This window comes from Chrysochloris asiatica, unplaced genomic scaffold (genome assembly GCF_000296735.1).
Source record: "Chrysochloris asiatica unplaced genomic scaffold, ChrAsi1.0 scaffold00100, whole genome shotgun sequence".
Lineage (NCBI taxonomy): Eukaryota > Metazoa > Chordata > Mammalia > Afrosoricida > Chrysochloridae > Chrysochloris > Chrysochloris asiatica.
Window position 1 is genome coordinate 10993418 of NW_006408618.1, and position 23762 is coordinate 11017179.

Sequence of the window (23762 nt, forward strand, 5' to 3'; positions counted from 1 at the left end):
AAAAATAGTTGTCATAACTTTCTAAGATGAGCTCTTTGCTTTGAATTTAATGGGCCCAGCCAGATCCCCTCAGGAGCCTTTGTTTTGATTGGACCTTGCTTTCTTGTTTGTATTGGTAAATCCAAGACTTGTACTCAGTTATTCATTCTATAAAATCATCTTCATTAACTTCAATATTGCTTAAAAACTAATCAGCCATTTGAACTAGCTGATGTTTGTGTAACGCTTTTCACACCCAGTGAGCCAAAGCTTGCTGAGGCCAAGATTCACTTAAATTTGAAAATGCCAAACCATGTGAGATCCCAACTTAAGTAGCTATCGCAGCAATGGTAATTCTATAGTCTTCTTCCACCAATTTCTGGACTTGAGCCACGATTTCTTCGTTCATCAAGGTTGACGATCTTCCTCTCTTGGTTCATCTTTGAAGCCTTCCCAGCCTTTCTTTAAACACTTGATACATCTGGTGCTGCTGGTATCTCTGAGCTATTGGTTGCCATCCTCGTCGCTGCAGTGACTCCCACACTCGCTGCTGCTATGACTGAACAAATCACCCTTTGTGGCACCCTCAAGGGCCACAATGGCTGGGTGACCCAAATTGCTACCACTCTTCAGTTCCCGGACATGATATTGTCCGCCTCTCAAGATAGGCCATCATCATGTTGAAGCTGACCAGGGATGAGATCAACTGTGGCATACCCCAACGTACTCTATGTGGTCACTCTCACTTCGTTAGTGATGTGGTCATTTCCTCTGATGGCCAGTTTGCCCTCTCTGGTTCCTGAGCTGGAATGCTACATCTCTGGGATCTCACAACGGGCACCACCACATGCTGATTTGTAGACCATACCAAGGATGTGCTGAGTGTGGCATTCTCCTCTGACAACCAGCAAATTGTGTCTGACTCGCAAGATAAAACCATCAAACTGTGGAATACTCTGGATATCTGCAAGTACACTGTCCAGGAAGAGAGCCACTAGGAGTGGGTGTCTTGCGTTCATTTTCTGCCCAATAGCAGCAATCCCATCATTGTCTCCCGTGGCTGGGACAAGTTGGTCAAGGTATGAAACTTGGCTAACTGCAAGCTGAAAACCAACCACATTGGCCACACAGGGTACCTGAACACCTTGTGTCTCCAGATGGTTCCCTTTGTGCATCCAGATGCAAGCATGGCCAGGCCATGCTCTGGAACCTCAATGAAGGCAAGCACCTCTGTACCTTAGGTGGTGGGGACATCATCAGTGCTCTATGCTTCAGCCCCAACCGCTACTGGCTCTGTGCTGCTACAGGCCCTGGCACTTGGAGGGCAAGATCATCGCTGATGAACTGAAGCAGGAAGTTCGCATCACGAAATAGCAGGGCAGAGCTTCCCTAGTGTACCTCTCTGGCCTGGTTTGTTGATAGCCAGACCCTGTTTGCTGGCTACGCAGATAACCTGATGCATGTGTGGCAGGTGACCATCGGCACTTCGTAGAAATTAATGGCAAAGTTTTAGAAATTAATAAACTGGCTCTTTCTGAAAAAAAAGCTTGATATATCTAAAAATTTGTTTCACATGGAGCAACATTCCTGTAAATTTGTTGCAAAGTTTATGATTTGGGAAGAGGTTCACTGGAATTTTGTTAAAAACGTGATTATTAGCCCTGACCTGAAGATCTTTGTTTTCCCATAGCACAAAAAGTATCCTTTATTTTTTTATTTAAGATACTTTAACACAGCTCCAGGTCCTAGTGTGGCACAGTGGACTGCTCACTGGTAGGTCAGCTGTTCAAACCCACCAGCAGCTCCTTGGAATCTCTGAGTCAGAACCCACTAGACGGCACTTAACAAGAAAGCACAGACAAGTGTATTACAGGGAGAACTTGCTGGCAACCCTCCATTGCTTACAGAGACATGTTTAAACATGTTTTGTTTAGAATAACCTCATGCATGTATAAACTGACTGAAACCTTAGTAGCAATACTTTCTGGTTTATCCTCATATCTACCAGTTAATATTTATATATCTGATTTGCTATTTAGAGTCCCTGGTTGATGCAAATGGTTAATGAACTTAACTGCTAAGGTTGGAAATTCGAATCTACCCAGAGATGCCTTAGAAGAAAGAGCTAGTGCTCTGCTTCCAAATTAGCAAGTATTGGAAGCACTGGACTGTGAACCACAATGCTGGCAGTTCATACCTACCAGCTGCTCCCTGGAAGCCCTATATAGTGTCACTATGAGTCAGAACCGACTTGATGGCACTTAACTACAACATAGAGCACAATATGACACACATGTACTCAATCCCAGTCAGAAGTAACTTGATAGCAAATGGTTTTAATCTACTCACATACAAGCCCTCCCTGTAAGGATAAGCACTGGACTGCTAACCATAAGGTTGGCAGTTCAAACCCACACAGGATCATTATGCATCATTATCAACTCCATGGCACTGAACAACATCAATGAAATGTAGAGGCTTCCACTGTTGTCAAGAAGCTTCTTACTACTTTTTTTTGCTGTTATCAAATAAGTTGTGTTTTCAGGATGTTTAAAAAACAAAGAATGGACGGAATGTTGAGGGTTATTTGTCTTTTACTAACTTAATCAAGACTGAGAGGCTGAGCTTAATAACATTCCTCTTGGATGAGCGTTTGTAGTTTTTATGTTTTTTGTACTTTGCCTTCTGGCAATGGTAGACAGTTTAGGCCTTAAGAATCGTTTTTGTTTTGTTTTTGCTTTTTAAGGATTTTCATGGCATAAGAATTACCTCGATCAAAAACTGATTTTTAAAGCTAACTTTATATTTATTGGTTCATGGCATTTGGATATGGTAAACTAAAACCTATGAAGTCCTGGTGTGGTGTTCCTTGGAAATGCTGTACAGGGTCACTATGAATCAGAACCAACTGGACACTTAACAACAATAAACTAAAATCTAAGGAGTCTTCTGGGTAAATGTACAGTATTTCTCCCTTATAGCTTACTTGTCCAGTGCTAGAATCTATTCATTTTACTTTAAGAACAGAAAGGGAACTCTTAGATCACAAATTATTTTATTTACATGATATACTGTGACAAAAAGCAAGGGAAATTAAGAAAACATGAAACTTCAAAATACAGAGAATTTTATCAACAATAGTCTAATTGAATAATTTATTAACATGAAGGAGCTTCAAAAAGTTCATGGAAAAACGGAATTGAAAGGTAATGGAATTTCTCCACAAAGTTTTTGAAGCACCCTCTTCTTAGGCATGGATTCTTAGAGAACAACTAAGAGCACATACATCCAAGAAGGTTATGGTGATTTTTCTTCAGTGTTGCCTTGAACAAACCCGTTTATCGATATACTAACCTAAGATTACAGTATCTTCCTTTTGTGTATTCTGCCTTGACTCATATGGTTCCCTGTAGTTTGTGTTAAGACTGAGTTATAGATAAAGCACTGCCGACCATAAGAAAATATGGCCTTAAATTAGCCCTTAAAAGAGAAAAAGGTTATTTTTTAAAAAAACACAAGGTTTATTTTTCAAATAAATAAGTAAATGTAGTTCCTTTACCCTTACAAAAGTAATGCCATCATTGTTCCCAGAGCAGAGTGCAAGGAGCCACATTCTTTAAGTTACGCCATTTACTTTTCATAGAGAAATGATGGATCATGTACATGTTTAATTCAGAGCTTGAGTAAAGAGTTAATTTTTAAAATACTTTTATTATTGCATTTTCTAAAAACATACTCTTATTTAATATTTTCTCACATATTTTCAGTTTTAAAAGGGAAAGAGCCATAAATCTGTGTTACCTCATAAAACCTTTCTGTATATGTTAAAATTTTCCTAGGCCCCAAGAGAATATTATAAATTGGTTACCGTATACTTAAGTTTAAATCTACATATTTTCTTAGTTGTTTTTAAGGGGATGTGGGGGATGTTTTCCATGCATTGAGTTAATTTTATTGGTACTGTTTTTCTTCATAGTTGCTCTATTGCCAGCTAGTAGAAGAAATAAAACCTAGGATTTACTTCCTTTCAGATGGTAAACTCATAGAGAGGCATTTACTGGCTGTATCATGCACTGAAAACAGCATGAGGCAGTGAACTTAAATGTATAAGGCATTGAGGATATATAAGATGAAAACTTTCTAGATTGTGAACTATGTTCTGGAAAGAGACTTGGGAACAAACTGATACCACCTGAAGATATGTTTAAAAGGAAGAAATAGTTACATGTGTAAGGAGCCCTGGTGGCATAGTAGGTTACACATTGGGCTGCTAACCTCAAGGTCAGCACTTCAAATCCACCAGGTGCTCGCCAGGGAAAAGATGAGGCTTTCTGCTCCCATAAAGATTTACAGCCTTGGAAACCCTACACAGGGTTGCTAGGAGTTGGACTTGACTCGATGGCACACAACCTCTAGTTACATGTGTGATTTGGGTTTCAGATTAAATGATTGTCTAAAGCTTAAGTAAGAATTGAGACTTTAATGAGACCCTCCACTTTTCAGGTAACAAAAAGGTGGCAAGTATTTCAGGTCCAGTATTGCTTAGAAATTTTATCAGAATTAAAATACGTGATTGAAAAGAATTAAAATACAGCTATTCCCAGTATTTTAGTCATTTGAGGGAGTTTTGAACCTTTGAGGAAAGGATATGAAAACAAAGATGAAAAATCTTAGCTTTACTTTACCATCATTTGTTTGTTAAAATTTTTCCCAGTAACATGGGTACTTTTTAAGAGGCCAGAGTATCTCCAAATCATAACAAAATGTCTTTGACGTTAAAACTTGCTATTGGAAACTAGTAATTTTTAAAAATTTTTCATAATAATAATAAAGCCTTCAAATGGAATTGGAAGGAAACCTCTTGTATATGTTTATCAGAAATACTTCTTTCTAAACACACTAGGTATTTTTGTCTTTTCATCATGTCAAATATCTTTTCTTGATGCTTAGGTTTTATGCTAACTACTTACATTATAATTTGATCGCATTTTATATTTTCTATTCATAATCTGTAAGAAAGTTTTCAAGTTTTTATATATCAGTAGTTTTACTTTCCAAAATACTCTGGCTTTATAGGAGTTTTTATTTCTATTGCCCAAAGTTAAATTATTTTTAAATGGGAAACCTAGGAAATTTGTTAGATATTTGAGTTATAGCAAGAAATACTATGTGGATGTATCTAAATCTTTAATAGGATTTTCTGCTTAATATTTGGTTGTATAATGGAGGTGGTAGCACAAAGCCTTTCAGTTATTTTTATGTCTTCACAGTTAATTTTGTAACTATACTTTGAGAAATCCAACCATATATATGAATCTTCAATTCACATACTATAGTTGCAGGAAGAAAAGCTAGACGCTTTTATAGTTCTCTTTAATTTGTATATTTTTGTTTGTCATCAGTGAATTTGTTACTTGTTAATTATCATCCTAGTGTTTTTAAAGTACTTGTTTTCTGAAAAGCAGCAGGTATATATCAGTCTATAATTATGTACAACAAATATCACCAAATGGAACCTCAAATAATGTCGCTCTCAAACTTCTCAATAACGAGTTTTTTACATAAAAATGCAAAATGCATCCTGTATGAGAGAAAATTGTAGTATATGCCAAAATTCTTTGTTTTATAAGAGATTTGGACATTTCTCTCCTGCAGATGTAAAATAATTATGCATGTCAACATACAAAGCATTTTTAAATAAGAGTAAAGAAATATTAAAATACCTTTTTGTATCTGTTGATAAAAGGAATCCAGACACTTGCTGCCTTATCCTTGATTTTAAAAATCAGTGTTGAAGTTTGTTCATCTGTGACTCGAATGGCAGCTGCATTTTGGTTTGGGGCCGTTGAATCCAAGCTGTAATAAGAAACTTCTTTTTCTTCTTAAAGTACTAATCAATAGAATTTGACAAGCTACCTATGTAATTTTAAATAGTATAATGGAAGTTCTGGTCTGTGGGCTGTCTTTAATCCAGCGGAGAAAGCATTGTGGCTTTGCTCTGTCTGTCACATGGAGAAATGCAGTAACCAGCTGCAGCTGACCCAGATTGTATCTACAGTACCCTTGAATAGTGATTCCCTCTCCTTCTCAGTAGACTCAAGTTCAGCCCACAAATTACATCACCAAAAAAATTGCTAGAGCCCTGGGGTAGGGGGGTGACTGGGGGGATCTCCTCCTTAGGATTTCCTTTCTGTAGCCTTAAATAGGGGTGGGGGTTGTGGGATCAGCAGGAGTTTGAATAGCTCTGAACAAGGAAAGATTGTGTGCAGGTTGAAGGAAGGGCACCATCTGGAAACAGACTGTCATAGTTCAGCGGGCAATTATAAAACAAACATTTTAGTCTGCTGGCCAGAGATCTTTTAAGTTGAATACTGAAAGAAAGAAAGAAAAAAGTCCAGCTTCACTTAGAAGCTGTTGTAAACTGATGAGTTTGTTAGGAGGCAACCCCTAAATACTATATTCTCTAAAACCCTGTGAATTTTTAGACTTGTTACTAAGTTGCCATTTTAGAAGGTCTTAAATTTATAAGGAAGCCCATGTTGTAAAACTGCTATTTCTTACTGTGTAGTGTTTCTTAAGATAAAAGGCTCTTATATATAATTATCAAAACCACATAAAATCTTAGTAGGAAGCTCTTTCAGAACTTAATACTTTTAAACTTAAATTCTGCTATTATATAAAGTCATCTCCTTTTCTGTAGTAATGCTCTTCTTGTCTGATTAAGATCTTTTTTGTTATTATTGTGATGGTGGTTTAAAAGCAAATATACTGAGTGAGAAAGTGGGAATTCTGATTCTCCACTAACTATAAACACTTAAACAAGTCACCTTCCTTGTACCTAGCCCTCTGGACCACTTTGTGCTGTATGTAATTGGGGTGCTAGACAGAGGATTAATAATTGTTGTGTACCAACTATATTATGTTTATATTGAAAAATGTCCTTAAATATCTTAATAGTTCAAGAAACACAAACTCAGTCATTTTAAGTAACTTGTCAGAGGTTACACACTTAACTACACCCATTCTTCAACTAGTGACATGGTCACATTACAAAGATCAGGTTGTTAAGTGAAAATTGGCATTATACGAAAATAGAGTATGACCACATCAGGTCACAAAATGAAGGATGAGCATTACGGAACTGCCAAACCACTGGGAATCGCAGCCCAGCCAAATTGTCACATAGGAGCTCTGGTAGCATTGTGGTTACGAGTCAGGCTGCTAACCTCATGGCCAGCAGTTCGAAACTACCAGCAGTTCCGCGGGAGAAAGATGAGTTTTTCTGCTCCCGTAAAGATTTACAGCCTCGGAAAAACCTGTGCAGGGTCCCTGTGAGTTGGAACCGACTCCACGGCACATAACCACCACTGCAGCCAGTGTTACTCTCGCCTCACACTTTGATGTTCATTACTGCACAAAATAGTCAGAAGTAATTTTTTTTCTGTTGGCCATAATTGCAAAGTGTGAGATAACTAGACAGTTGTAAGTAAGCAGTAGGTGTTCTAAGTAGTGGAACTGAGATTTGAATCACACTCCAAAGCATTATGCCACATTGTCTCTCAGTAATCCAGTGTATAATTGCTGAATGCTGTTTCCAAATTAAATACTTGGGTTTTTGTTTTGTTTTTTAATGTTTTATTGTGAATTATGTGATAGTTTACATGGGAGAACATTAGTTTTACATTCATTCTACATATATCGTCTCATTGCCAAGATTACAATCCCCCCCATGCATCATCAACCAACCAAAGGGTATACGCTGCAAGTCTGCCCCCCACACTCCACCCTGCCTCAGTCTTCAGCATACAGTCGCTCTCCCTCTCTGGATCTAAAGTCCCCAGCTGCTCCATCGCTCCACGTCATCATCTCTGGCTCCATTTCAGCTTCTCTGGGTAGGGTCCCACTCTCCGCTCTTATCCATTGATGGTCCTAGGGACCTCCGCTCCTAGACTGGAAAGTTAATCACTCCCTTCCTTGCTATAAAACGTCTATCTTTACATTTCCAACCCTCACAATCAGTCCTGATAACAATTACTCCCTATTGTAAATACTTGGGCTTTTACTCTCTACACATATCATGTGCTTTGCTCTCCTCCTTATTCTAGCTTGAGCCATTTTTCTCTTTTGACATGTGTTAGTTATCATCAAATGTTTGTTGAGCCACATCCTTAATTTAAAGTCCAAACTTGATGTGTATCTCTTTCACAGCCTTAATTGTTAACCGTTTCTTTGTTTTTTTTAAGTTTTTGTAACATAAAATCAGAGTAGGTCAGCAGGTCAAACCTGCCTACTGCTCCTTGGAAACCCTATGCTGGGTTGCTTTGAGTCAAACTCGACTGAAAGGTGCTTAACAACAACAGCAACAACATTGGCACCGTGATTAAATTCTCAGCTGCCAGCCAATAGATATGAGAGATATGAGGGAATTTGGTTTCTTGTAAATTATAACTTTGGAAACTCTATGGGGGCAGTTAAACTCTGACTTATAAGGTCATCAGAATGGACTTGATGACAGTGAGTTTCATTTGGTTTGATTTGGGTGTAAACATATAAAAGTAAGGCAAAATTGAAAACTTCAAGGTCCTACAAAATCATATATGCTGACAAGAATGACACAGGTAATGTAATTAAGTGAAGGGAACCAGAAGTAAAATATTAGGGAAAAATTTAAGTGGATTAGGGAAAAATTTAAGTGGATTGTAACTTATATTCAAGGTATGACAAGCTGCACATATCACCATTTGTTTTTTTCTTTGGGTATGGTTTGTTTATACATCTTATCATTAGTAATATGTACTATATTTAATGTTAAAATATATCTGTAAGTTTAAGAGGAATTTTTCCAACTCCCAAACCAGACTTGCTGCCATTGAGTTGACTCCAGTTCCTAACAGCCTTATAGGACAGACTGTCCTGTCCCATCAAGTTTCCAAGGCTGTCATCCTTATGGAAGCTCACTGCTACATCTTTCTCCTGTGGAGCAGTTGGCAGATTCGAACCACTGATCTTCCCATCTCCCAAAAACAAATAAAGATTGGGTTTATAAAGATACAGATTATAAAAGGCAGTAATAATAAAAACTAAAAGAAAAATTTAACTTGTGTCAGAATGAAGTTAAAATGGCAAGATTGGAAAACAAACCTGTCATAAACCAGGGACTACTTGTGAGGGTCATGACAAAAATTTTCCTGCATTGATTGATTTAAAGGGATCGACACTTTCTTAGCTTCATCCTATTTTTGCCACCAAGAATTATGAGAGTGTAGCCAGAGCTTTCCATTTTTCTGGAAACGAGAGTCATTTAGGTTTCTCCTGCACTAATTCCAGAATTTTACATCAGGACCGATAAAATACCTACTTCTAGCCTTTGATTTGTATCACAAAATACTTTTGTTTCGAGATTATGCTGTATTCACTATAGTAATAATAGCTTAATATGGGGAAAATTGGAGATAACTTCCACCTGGTTTTGAGCTTTCCAACTTGAACAGTAATATCAAGATCACAAAGGTAGGAAATTAGAATGGCAGATGTTTAAGGACAAATAATGGGTTTTGTTTGGCATATTAATGTAAAAATGAGAGTCAGAAGCTGACTTCTCTGGAGAGATTTGAGAAGTCATCTCTGACTAGGTGGTAGCTGCAGTTACAGAGCTGTAAGATTACAGAGAAAGGAGCTGCAGGGGGACAGCAATCCAAGGAACATGAAGGAGAACTAGAGGCTAAGAAGGGTCAGGCCGGGAAAGACCAAAAATGGTCAAAATACTACAGAGAGACGAAGTAGATGGATAAGCTAGAGAAAAATATTTGAAGACTCAATAAGAGTATTAATGTTTTTACTGAAATTAATTTTGCTACTGTAACAAATGAAGATTTCAGGTTATATGGAGTAGATTGTAGAATGACTGGATAGCATTTAACTGACAAAGGATTAGTATCTTTAATTTACGTAAGAATTTAGAGGCTAAAAAAAACAACTTAGAAATCAGTAAGAAAAAGACAACGCAAGAGGGAAAAAAGTAGTTAAAAGGTAGTTCATAGAAGTGAAGATGCTTAGAGGCTTTTTACTAGTAAAGGGAATGAAAATTTACATCATTGGAAACTATTTTATACTCATAAAATTGGCACATATTAAAATGGCGTAATATCAAGTGTTAGCATAAATGTGCATCAGCAGAAAGTTATATACTGTCAGTAGTAGAAGTATTCATTGATAATTGCTTTGCAAAATAATATGACATTGTCTTGTATGGGTGATCATTAATATATCTTCCTCCCATTACCTTTGAGTTGATTCTGATGCACAAAAACCCTATAGGATAGAGTAGAACTGCCCTATAGGGTTTTCAAGTTACACAAGCAGACTGCCCACATCTTTTTCCAATGAAGCTGCTGGTTGGTTCTAATCACTTTTTGGTTAGCAGCTGAGCACTTAACCACAGCATCACCAGGGCTCCATTAATACATTCAGGGACCTAGCAAGACAGATGTTCTAGAGTAATTCTTGCACATGTATACCAGGAAGCATAAGAATGTATAAAAATGTCTATAGCAACATGAGGGATGCAGGGAAATAACCCAGAAATCTTAACAACAGTAAAATACAGGAAGTTAAGAAAGATCTATTCAAAAGTCTGTCTTTAAGTCAAATTTTGTTACTAAATCACAGCAGGTACATACAGTTTTTATTTAGCTTACTTGAATGCAAGAAAAGTTTCAAAACCTCTCAAGTGATTTTAATAGCTGCACATGCAAGCAAGCGAAGGTGATTGTGATTAAGAATTTGTTGGAAATTACTTTTTGATGCAGTCATTTCAAGATTAGGACAAATTTACATCCTATTAAAGGGCAAACTCAAGTTGTCCATAAGTCAGATGGTCGTAATTCGGGGAATGCCTGTAAGTAGACTGTAATATAGTTGTTAAAAAATGAAACTCACTGCTGTTGAGTCAGTTCTGACTCAGAGAGACCCTCTCCATAGGGTTTCCAGGTCTATAAATCCTATACAAAAATGGGGCTGTGTCACATCTTTCTCTCATGAAGTAGTGGCTAGCTTTGCACAACCGATATTTGGTTGGCAGCTCGAGTGTTATAATTACCGTGCCGCCAGGGTCCTTGTGGTATAGAAATTTAAGGGAGGAAATCCAGCTTCATTTTATACAACAGATGAGTCTTAGAAACAAAATTATGAGAAAAAACAATCACAGAAGACTATAAATTTTTAATGTTTTAACAAATGTTTATAAATCACTTATTGTCTACCATACACTGTTATAATGGCTTTGCAAATATTGCCATTTAACTACACACACATAAAAATTATTTTTAAAGTTCAAAAATTAGCAAAAGTAAAGAATATATTGTGCAGGATGTATATGTCTTGGGAAAGGAACAACAGAATATTAACACTCTGGACAGGAGACAAGTGTATGACACAGAGGCAGGGCATATAGGTGGTCCATTAGTATTAGTGATGTTCATGTCTCTAGTTGGTGGCTCGCAGATGTCAATTTTAGTATGTTTGAAAATGTTACATATACTGAAACTTTTTAATATTTTTCATTAATAAAAAATATATAATTTATCAATTCAACATTTTTCAGGTATACATACAAGTTAGTGATATCAATTACATTAATCATGTTCTGTAACTGACAACCATAATCATGATCAGATTTTCATCACCATACACAGAAACTAATTATTTTGAAGAATACTTTTTTTAAGGATCAAATCATGATTTTCACACAGATATAAAATGAATACATGTCAAAGATTTTACTTAAATCATTAAGTTAACAAGGAAATGAGTAAAGTGCTAACAACCATTTCAAAGGCAAAACAAAGTACTACACATATGAGGGAGGTTCAAATAATTCATCTAAAAATTCCATTATCTTTTAAATTCAGGTGGGATGTATTCAAGGTCATACTTTGGCTTTCATGGACTGTTTTTTTCTTCTCAGCTTCAGCCTGAACTTTCATGAGCAATTGATGGTCTGTTCCATAGTTGGCCCATGGTCTTGTTTTGGCTGATGATATTGAGGTTCTCCATTTGCCTCTTCCTACAAATGTAGTTGATTTGATTTCTGTGCATTGCATCAGGTGAGGCTCACGTATATGCCTTTTATGTTGTTGAAAAAAAATATTTGTAATGAGTAAGTCATCGATGTTAACAAAATTCTATCTTGAGTTCGCCAGCACAGTTTCTATCACCAAGGCATTTTCCAACTATGGTTCCTTCCTTTTTGTTTCCAACTTTCACATTCCCAATGCTAGTAATTAACCTCTAATTGCATGATCGATCAACTTCAGACTGAAGAACTTAGATTTCTTCAATTTCATCATTATAATTTGATTAATACTACTATTAACTGGTCTTCCTTATAGGCATATGGATATTATCCTATCACAGACAGCTTTGTATGTCAAGATAGATCTTGAAATGCTTTTTTTGACAATGAATATGACACTATTCCTCTTCAACTTGCCTTTCTTGGCATAGTAAACCGTATCCAATTCACAATGGCCAGTACCTGTCCATTTCAGTTCACTAAGGCCTACAATATTGTTTGAGCCATTCTCTCCAGAACTGGTACAGCCAAATTATTGGGGGGTGAAGGAGTCACAGAGGAGGCATATGCGTTCTATGTTACTTTGATGTAAAGTAAAAGTAGTAGGAAAACATTAACTTCCGTTTGTAGAAACGTAATTATAAATTTCAGAAACGTAATTATAAATCTTTAATTTTAAAGGCATTTCTACTCAAATGAGACAATGTTCAAAGTAATTCAAATTTAAATGAAAATAATGGTAGCTGTCAACTTATGGCTAAGAGTACAGAACTGTCATTAATTTCTTCAGACTTTACCATAACTTGGAAAATAGGTACTCTTTGCATAGATGGAAAAACTGAGGTTCAGAGAGATTAAAATTGACTATAATTTGTACTACTAATCCAGGGCAGACCATTTCAAGAGCTCAGCCTCTTTCCATTAGGTTCCATATGTTGCTGGAATTTCCTTCGAACTCGAGGCTCAAGCCTAGACTTTAAATGGCATCACAAGAAGACTCCCCCCCCCCACCCCCAATTAAGACAGTTGTAAGAAGTGTATTATTTGCATGTCTGACCTGCAACTGTATGGAATCTAGCTCTCAGTGGTTGTGTTTTAATAAGGTTGCAGTATAATGTGTTTTAAATATGACACATATTGAAATGTAGCTGTAAAAGAGCTAGCCCTCCCTTTACTTTTTCATACACTTCCAAACTACAAGTAAGAACACATATATCTCATTTTGTTTCAGGTATCTATTTGTCAGATTTAACGTATATTGATTCGGCGTACCCATCAACTGGCAGCATTCTAGAAAATGAGCAAAGATCAAATTTAATGAATAACATCCTTAGAATAATTTCTGACTTACAGCAATCCTGTGAATATGGTAAGTTCGTGGGGATTAAGGCTACACCAACATCATGCGGTGGTTCTGTTGGTTCATTTATAACATCTATTTCTGGTTTTCAGCCTAACAACATACAGGAAGATTTTAGTTATTTTTTTTTCCATTCCATCAGTTAATATTTTGCATACTGTTTTAAAGAAACTGAAGTATTAAATATTAATGAATTTTAGGTTTGTATCTGTTGTTGTTCTTTTGTTATTTGTAGCAGTTTTGCTCACAGAGCCCAAAGGCAGTAACTAACTACATTACTTGTTAAGTGCTGTCGACTCAGTTCCAACTCATAGTGACCCTGTGTAGGCTTTCTCAGAAGCACCTGGTGGGTTTGAACTGCCGACCTTGTAGTTAGCAATCTAGTGCTTCACAGTTACTTATCCCTTTATAGTTTACAAAACTTTATATACCATCATCTCATTGACCTTCCTTATCCTGGTGTGGTGCTGTGGGTTAATGTGCTAGACTGCAAGGTTGGTGGTTCAATCTCACCATTCGTTCCTTGGAAACCCTCTAGCGGTCGCTATGGGTCAGAACCGACTCGACGACACTTACCAACAACAAATCTACTATGTAAAGAGATCTTACATCTTTCACTAAGAGAAAGGAAGGAGTTAAGACCCTTTATTTTAGTGACTAGCTTTTTTTGAGTTAGATATTGAGTAAGTAACCAATTCTTGTCCAAGGTGTATTTTATAGTTTATGGAAAGACATCTGGAAAGACCTAAGACAACACAGATAATTAGGAAAGGGTTTTTTTGTTTTTGTTTCAGTGCTTCTAATTTGTTAGGGAGTTATGGTGGTGGTTTGTTGTTCTTAAGCATCAATTCATAGTGACCCTATATAGGGTTTCCAAGGAAAGAGGTTTGAGCCACCAACCTTGTGATTAGTAGTGCAGTGCTTATCCTAAAGTACCACACCAGGAGCTGTGGCTTTTGTAACATTTGTTTATATTTGAAAATGTTAAGGTCTATTTTCATGTTATCAGTAATTTATTTTGCATTTGAATTGAGAACATAATTGTCACTATTATTATTTCAATTTTACTATTATCAGAAGGCTGCCACTTTTCCTTAAACTTGGGACATAAAAAAATCTATTGATGCCATTCAACTTTTATTCCTAACTAACCCTAGTGATCAAAATGTGACGCTGTATGATAAGCACTGGACTACTAAAGTACCACAAGATTGGCAGTCCAATCCCACAGCTGATTGCTCTGAGTTTGAACTATTTTAAACAGCAACAAGTAATTAAAATTTTAACAGATTCCCACATATAACTTGTATAGTGTTCAGAGCAATGAGGTTGCCTTGCTTGATTTATTTAAAATGAATTTGTCTCAAAGCTAACTGTGTGGTACTATGGGATTAGCACTGGATTGCTAACTGCAAGGTCAGAGGTACAAAGCCACCAGCCACTCTCCTTGGAGAACCCTACACAGGATCACTATGAGTTGGAACTGACTCTATGAACTTGAAACAACAACATACCTTAAAAAAATGTGTCTAGGGGAGAGGGAAATGATCTTACTGAAAATTAAGTAAATAATTTTATTCTTACTTTTCCTTAGATTTTTTAAATCACAACATTAAATTACAATGCAAATTTAATGTTATTCAAATGTGTACTTAGGGGGAGAAAACATATTTACAAAAGGGAGCCAGGTTTCTTTAACAACAACTAAAAACACTGCCTTTACATCTTAAATTCATTAAAATGAAGTTCCGATATTTTTACAAAATTTGTGAAACTATACATGGAGCTGTTTTATAAAATATACACACAGCATCCAAATAAAAGTTTTGTCTGTGCTCTCATAACTCTCTGTATATAACTCACTGGCTTCTGCATTATAGTCCAGGTAAGATTTCTAAATTACCTTCAGTTTGACATCAAGTACGTTTGCCTCAGAAATGCCTTTCTAGAGTAATTTAGATTTTGATGCCATGTGGCCTTAATTTACTTTTAATTAAATTTTCCTGTTAACGTTTCAAATTCTGCTTAAGATCCATATAAGATAAAATACTCTTTTAAAAGTTAAATTCTAGGTTTTGGTTAAAATGTACTTTATAGGGTAACTATCACTTTTTGCCTAGATATTCCCATGTTGCCTCATGTCCAAAAGTATCTGAACTCGGTGCAGTATATAGAAGAGCTACAGAAGTTTGTGGAGGATGATAATTACAAGTAGGTTTAATCTTGAAAGATATTTTGTATGACTTTATCTTGCCTTCCACCCTTCTATTCCTATGTAGTTAGCGCCTTACATTTTTTCTTATACATGTCATGCATATGTCTAACACAGTGGTAAGTTTGCAGTAGTAAAGGTAATTATTTTATATCATCACAATATAATTGTGCCTATAGTGTAGTGGTTACAAGTCGGGCTGCCAACCTCAAGGTCAGCAGTTCGAAGTGGTTCCACTGGAGAAAGATGAGGCGTGTTATGCTCCCGTAAAGATTTACAGCCTCGGAATCCCTTTGCAGTGTCACTATGAGTTGGAACCGACTCCACGGTACTTAACAACAACAATAACAGATACCTCATTTTTTCTTTTATGAAAAGATGTTTTATTTTTCTCAAGTTGTTGAGAGCCAATTTTGGATAGTTACTATGTTGTTGTTGTTGTTGTTGTTGTTATGTGCTGTGGAGTCGGTTCCGACTCATAGCGACCCTACACAGGGTTTCCGAGGCTGTTAATCTTTAAGGGAGCAGAAAGCCTCATCTTTCTCCCGCGGAGCAGCTGGTAGTTTTGAACTGCTGACCTTGCTGTTCGCAGCCTGATTTGTAACCAGTACGCTACCAGAGCTCCTTGGATAGTTACTATAGTGATTTAAATTTCTTCTTTTCCCCATATTGAAGAATTGACTTTTTATGAAACTATATCTCATAATGTACTGAAATTTGACAAAACTCTGAAAGAAATAGAATGTATATAAATTAATGTTTTGACATATCTTTAAGGTTTTTTTGTTGTTTGTTTTGTTTTTTGAGAAAATACTAAACCTTCATGTCTCTGGATAAAGAGACCTATTTCCGCAATGTAGCACTCCACTTAGTTACTCTTGCTGCTGTATCATACGAGGGTGAGTCAAAAATTATCTGCACTCCAGTTATATTAAAACACCCATGTATGTCCACAGATGATGACAACATTCAGTGTGACAACACTTGTCTGTCAAATAGACAAGTGACAGTGGATTATGTGGCAAATAATTTGCAAATCAGCCATGGCTTTGCCCGTGAAATAATCCACAACAGACTTGGGTTTCCCAAAGCTTGTGCAAGATGGGCACCAAAACAGATCATGGAGGAGCATAAACAGAAGAGTTTGGGCATCTGAAAACAAAAATTTAGACCAATACTCAGAGGAAGGTAAAAGTTTCTTTTAAAAAATTGTTCCTAAAAAAAAAATAATAATAAGTTCCTGATGACGAGACATGGATTCATCACTATGAGCCTCAGCATAAACGGCAAAGAAATGGAATGGAAACATCTTCAATTGTTGATCTAGAAAAAGTTCAAAAGTCATCCAACCATCAGCTGGAAAATTGATGCTTACTGTTTTCTGGGGATTTCAAGGGCCAGTATTGGAACACTATCAGGAAAAAAGATTGACAATCAACAGTGCTCATTACAGTGAGATGCTCACTGAAGAGCTGAAGCCTAAACCGGGTTAAACGCAGAGACTGCTATCCATGGACATTGTGATCTTGCATGAAAATGCATGTCCACATACTCTGCCCCCACTGTTGACACTCTGCAAAAACTTCATTTTGAGGTGTTAAAGCATCTTCCCTGTAGTCCTGATCGTGCTTCACCGGACTTTTTTGATCCCCTGAAAGCAGTTCCTCAAGGAAGAAGATTCACTTCTGATGAATAAAAAGCTTGTTGACAGATGGACAAAGTGTACTGAAAAACAAAGAGATTATGTCAATGATGTTATTTGTCTTTTCTAAAAGTTGATTAAAATTATGCAGCCAGAGTATGGATAATTTTTGACTTGTGCAGGTCCTTTGCTAGTTATTTTAAATCACCTTTAAAAATCACTAAATATCCTTGTCTTTCTCCCTGCTATTCATAGAACTCTCCGAGATTGAGGCAGTTTAAATATTACTTACTCTTTTTCTCATTCACTATAATGGCTCTATAACGTTATAGTGTGTGATCTATAACGGCTGTGGATTTGTGGATTTTTAAAAGTAGGAGATTAAAGAGCTTGTTTCTCTTGAGGCTTCTCATTTTTTTTGAATTGCATTTGTTTATTAAATTTTTTGCTTGTTTTTTTGGCTTAGCTTTATCAAACCAGTTATTTCCAAGCTTTGAAATTGAACTTGATTTTCTCAATATTTTTTATATTTTAAAATGTTATTAAGGTGAAAAGAGTAGATTATTTTTCAGTACTAATAAATTATATAACCATGTATTCATCTATCTAATCTCATATGTGAGTGATTATAAGCCTCCCTGTTTCATGGGTTTCAGCAATTTCTTAAAGAATTCTGCAGAACAGAATTGTTATTGTTGTTAAGTGCTGTCAAGTCAGTTCAGACTAATAGCGACCAGGTGTGGGGTTTCTGAGAAAACAGCTGGTGGGTTTGAACTGCCAACCTTGTGGTTCACAGTCCAATGCTGATCCACTAGAAACTTTGAAAAACAAATATAAACAGGATTTCATAAAATGTTAAATATTATACGGAAGCCTTGAATATATTTTTTAATGTAGCCAAGATTTTTTTCTTGTTTGAATATTAAAATATTCTCCCACACCATAGTCTTACTACTAAAGTGATGTTACTTCTATACCAATTTTTATTTTATAAAACATTTTTACCTGGTAACTCATTTGTAAATCTGTGAAGTCAATGGATTAGCTTTAGGCTGGAGTGGTTTCACAAGTCTCTTGTTGCCTTTGATTATAAACTTCTTGAGTTTGATAGACTATGTCTCATATCTTTCTCACCCCATCTCTCTACTTGTGGGCATAGTACATGTTTATAATAAATATACTTATGTATATTTTGTCTAGTAAGGAAATTATTTCAAAATCAAAAATATAAGTAAGCTATTAAACATTTCTTTGACTCAAGAAACTTAATTGAATTTAAAAGAAGTTGCATTTGTAACTATTAAAATAGTGGTGATGCTTTAGAAGTTTCTGTATAATTATAGAAGATGATGAATTTTAACTACTGTAGTAAAGTGCTTATTGGAGATCATTTCTACTTTGCCATTTAAGTCACTAAGTGATTATGTCTGTCTATAAATTGACATACTAAGTATAGATCATTATTGTGGAGAAGCTGATGCTAGTATTGATTTTTGTTTTCAGGAATATGTAGAACTAGAGAGAGCAGCCTACCTATTTATCTACATATAGTCCACACATACACAGTGGTACCACTTAACAGCAACAACAGAAAGATGTGTAGTAGATCTTATGTTTTTAAATGGAGGTCCGTTCCTGACTTAAACTTCTAGTGACTCTGTTGTAAATTAGTTCTGCCATGAATCAAATATCTTTTTTTTTCCTTTTAATTATTATTGCTCTTTGTTACCAGTATCTTTATAATTCTAGCAGTGTTTAGAACAACAAACCATAAATTGAAAATCTGTGAATGGACATTTGAGAATGATACAAATTATACACTGCAACATATCGCTAACAATGTGATAGACTGAATTTTTTAAATATGGGTAGTAGTAAGTCAGTTCATAGGAACTTGAATACATCCATAAGTTAGGGACTGCTGTCGTTAAAGTGCTGTAAGTTGATTCTGACTCAACGAGGCTTTAAGTTAGGGACTACCTGTGTTTCATTAAGTTTTTGCTACAGGCCAGTCATTGTACAAATTTCTGGGATTATAAAAATAATAAAATACTCTTCTTGACCTTAGTCTAATGTAGTCTAACACATCTACCAAACAGACAATTACAAAACAGTGTGAATACTGCTGTTTGGGGTGATGCCCAGAGCACTTTGGGAATCTAGATAAGAAGAGGCTTAATCCACCTTCAGAGTGCTGGTGTGGTGATACAGGGTAATCAGTGGACTAATAACCACTAGGACAGAGGTTCAAACCCACTAGCCAGTCTTGGAAACCATACAGGATTGCTGAGTTGGAAATGAGTCATTGGCATGTAACAACAGCAATAACAATCCTGCTTTGAGCAAGGAAAGTGAGGAGACAGGAAAAGAATAGTTTAACAGCATAGTCACCTGAGCTGAAGGGTAGGGAATGTAGTCCAGGATATGAGGTGATCAGAGAAATGGGGTGAGAAAGCCTGTTAGCATGGAGGACCACAAGTTACTTGGTGGTGTTGATGTATAGCATTTTTTTTTCTTCTAACAATGTAGTTGTTTCATGAAGCTATGTAATTATACATGTTGAAACTATGTATTGGTAATTGCCATTAAGTCGATTTTTGACTCATGACAACCCCTAGAGCATTTTAACTGAAAAGCCATTGAAATCATTAAAGGAAAAAAAAAAGATGGCTTTTATGAAGCAACATATTTAGATTAAAATGATATCAATGACACTTCACCAACCAAAGGCTTCTGTTTGGCAGCTTTATCTAAGTAGCTAGTCTAGATAGTACAAATTATATGCATGTGCTTTAATTCTAATGAAAATCTAAATTAATTCCTTTCAATACTAAGTCCTGGTGTAGTGCTGTAGGTTAATACACTGGAACACACAGTCAGTTTGAACGACGGGGTCAGCAGTTGAAGCTCACCAGTCATTCATCGGAAACCGTACATAGGGTTGCTATGCCGACTCAACGGCACTTAACAACAACAATACTGAACATAATCTCTTTTCTCAGTGGCCCAGCATCACTATTGATTGTTACATGCTGTCTTGATGATACTGCACCTAACTGAACCCTTGGCGAGCCCTTACGTTTGTGCTTTTAAGCAGCTTTTGCTTTTTTATATAATGCTGTCAGTTATCAGCTACTACTGAGAGCATTGTGATTCGCCCAGCAGCTCCCTTTCTGTTCCTTTCCATGTTGGCACTGTAGTAGGAAATTGAAAATATTTTACTTTGTCTTCTAGCCTGTAAGCTTCAGAAGGGTTGGGACACAATGTCTACCTCAGTCTCTATTCACAACACTGAGCATACCCAACACAAAATAGGGATTCAGTAAATATCAAATCAGTGAATGCAGTGTAGTGTGTAACCTAAATAATTAAACTGCTTCTTTAAAAAAAAAAAAAAAAAAGAATAGCATTCTAATTAATCATCCATCTGTTCAGCAGATAGATTTTTAAATTGGCATATAATCGGCATATAATTATACTTAATTTCTTCTTAGGTTATCAAATAAAATAACTAAAATAAACTAAAAACCCTCTAGTATATTTGTCATTGTGACTTTCACTTATATTGTGCAGTTTCATAAAAATCCTAATTAATAGAATACTAAACAATTTTATAAAGTTTCAAGCAAATGCTGAATAGTAGGAATCATAGAATACAGCAAAGTGTTTTCTACAGCTGCTTCAGTGTACAATTTTCTTAGTTTCCACTGATAGAAATAATAATAGAAATAATAATCTCTCTTACTGTGAAACTCAAGACTAGATATGTTACACTAAATGAAACGAATAAACCAGTAAATTTTGACTTAGGACAGTTTACCAAGGCTGTTGCCAGCAACCTTTTTATTTGTATAGATCGTTGTTGTGATAAGTTGAGTTTGTTTGGTTCATTAGTTGGTTAGCTATAAATAAAGTGTTTTTGAAATTTTCAGTGCTATAATCGAGCCCTATAGTGCAGTGGGTTAAGCTTTGGGCTGTTCACCACAAAGTCAGCAGTTCAAACACACCAGCCACTCCTTGGCAAAAGTACAAGGCTGCCTGATCCCAAACAGTCTCCGAAACTGAAAGGAGCAATTCTACTCTGACCTATAGTGTCGTTATGAGTCAGAATTAATATCTTAAAAGAATTTGTGTAATATACTTAATGTATATGTGAAAGTTCCTGAACTTTAGTGTTGTCAGGTATCGATGACCTCAAGTCAGATCACTTTTTAATCATTCAACAAATATCTAAGTATGTTGAATTGTTGGGCAACTTTGGAATAGCTCGTGGAGATTTTCTAACACACCTCTGTAATGAGTGTCTTTCTCCCTAATAAGACTGACGTAGAGTGAAAGAGATAGGAGGCTTGACGATTAAAGAATGTTCTTAAAGAAAATATATAGCTGAGTATTTTATAGAAATGTCTTTAATTTTTTTGTGACTTTTCCTATTATTTTGTCAATTAATCATATTTTATTTCTTTTTGAAATTTAGGCTTTCATTAAAGATAGAGCCAGGGACAAGCACACCACGTTCTGCTGCTTCCAGGGAAGATTTAGTAGGTTAGTGCTTAGTTGCATTTCATTACCTGCATGGAAAAATAAAGTACAGCTTCTCACACCAAATTGGAAGCATCAATTCAGTTCGTATCAGGAGTTCCCCTTTGTTCCACTTCTGTTCTGAAAACTAACTGCCTAAGCATCACTTGCCTCTGCCAACCATAACCACCTGGAGAAATGAAAGGTCATTTCAGTCCTTCAGGCTGCCAACTGCCCAGGAGCTCAGAGACCAGCCTCAGACTAAAGAGTCACCCTGACCCCATCAGTTCTCACCAGCGAGCTACACCTTAGGTGTTTTCTCATTATCCTCCCAGGATACCAGTCCCCTCACTTCTGACCCTGGTTCACACTACTTCTCTGTGTTCAATAGTTTGCTAAAATAATTCACAGAACTAAAATAAATTACAGTACTTTTGATTATAGTTTTAGTATAGCAAAAGGGAGGCAAATGAAGAAACACATAAAGGAAGATCTGGACAGATTCCCATCGCAGAGCTTTCATGTTCCAAAGAGGGATGTATTATCCTGCCACATAAGTCTGCATCTTTTACCAGCCAGGAGCTTTCATTGGGCCCTGATTACATAAAATTTAGCCCCTCTTTTGTGAAATCAGTTAATGTCACACAGAGTGGGTTTTTCTAGCCTCTTCAGCTCCTACCCAAGAGTCACCTCATTAGCATAACATTTGTCTTAGTTCTCTAGTGCTGCTATAACAGAAATACCACAAGTAGATGGTTTTAACAAGCAGACATTTTATTCTCTCACAGATTAAGAGGATCCCCACTCAGCTCTAGGCAAAGGCTTTCTTTCTATGTCAGCTCTGGAGGAAGAGTCCTTGTCTCCTTTCAACATCTAGAATTTCTTGGAGATCTACATGTGTCTTGGCATCAATCTTCCCCTGAGTCTAGGAGGTTCTCAGCACAGAGACTCTGGGTCCAGAGATGTACTCCACTCCCACTTCCGTTTCCAGGTCTCTCTGCCTCTGCTGGCTTCTCTCTGTACTTGGATCTCTTGTAAAATAAAAAGTGATGCAGGTCACACACAAGGAAACTCCCCTTACATTGGGTCAGGGCTGTGACCCCTGAGTAAGGGTGTTGCTTCCCACCCTAGTCCCTTTACAACTGATTGGCTGAGCATAACATGGAGAACGGTTACATTACGTAACTGCCAAACTACATCACTACAAGTCTTGGCCCACCCAAGTTGACACATATTTTGGAGGGACATAACTTAATCCATGACACTCTGTTGAGTTAGGTGTGGTCTGGAATTCTCTTAGATACTTTAATCACTGGGTAAATTCAGAGGTTTTAGACACAATCTTTCAGGAACCAAGCACAAAAAAACAAATTTTTTTCAGTAAAAGTTAACTCCACATTTCCTACTAACAGATAACCTAGTAAGAAAGCATATTCTCCAAAGGAAAGAAAAATATGTAACATATGCAAACAATTATGTGAGAGATTTAAATCTGTCAGTTCTTTCTATTTGATAGGGGTTTTGCTTACTTGTTTTTTTAATCAAAATGTTGTTTGTTCGCCAGTCATGTACAAGCAAATATGCCACCTAAAAAAAGTTTGATTCAACATAGAAAATACAAATGTTCAAAGAATAGTGATATATGTGTATACACATATGTATGTGTGTGTGTGTATATATATATATGTATACACACACACACACACACATATATATATATGTATATGTTGTTGTAAAGTGCCATCAAGTTGGTTCCAACTGTATAGGGTTTCCAAGGAGCAGCTGGTGTGTTTGAACCACCACTTTGCAGCTTAGACATAACCTTGTGGTCCAGTGCTTTTCCTACAGTGCTACACCAGGACTCTCTCTCTGTGCTTACCTTCAGATTAGCAGCCTGATTCATAACCACTATGCTACCAAAGCTCCATATGTATGTATATGTATATATTTATATTTTTTAATATATTTTTTGTTA

At 36.3% G+C, this 23762-nt stretch overlaps 2 protein-coding genes and 1 pseudogene across 2 annotated transcripts in view; 2 read left to right on the top strand and 1 right to left on the bottom strand.

The window, feature by feature from the left end:
- The window catches only part of ANGPTL1 (angiopoietin-like 1), a 34959-nt gene extending 28976 nt beyond the window's left edge, over positions 1 to 5983 (bottom strand). The window contains exon 1 of the mRNA XM_006867081.1: positions 5703 to 5983. The gene's annotated coding sequence lies outside the window, so the exon portion shown is untranslated. The remainder of the gene's footprint in view (positions 1 to 5702) is intronic.
- RALGPS2 (Ral GEF with PH domain and SH3 binding motif 2) overlaps positions 1 to 23762 on the top strand; it is a 134557-nt gene that overhangs the window by 80515 nt on the left and 30280 nt on the right. The window contains exons 9-11 of the mRNA XM_006867104.1: positions 13284 to 13421; positions 15533 to 15623; positions 21744 to 21811. Of these exons, the coding sequence (XP_006867166.1) occupies positions 13284 to 13421; positions 15533 to 15623; positions 21744 to 21811 (297 nt within the window). The remainder of the gene's footprint in view (positions 1 to 13283; positions 13422 to 15532; positions 15624 to 21743; positions 21812 to 23762) is intronic.
- LOC102816126 lies at positions 499 to 1471 on the top strand (annotated as a pseudogene).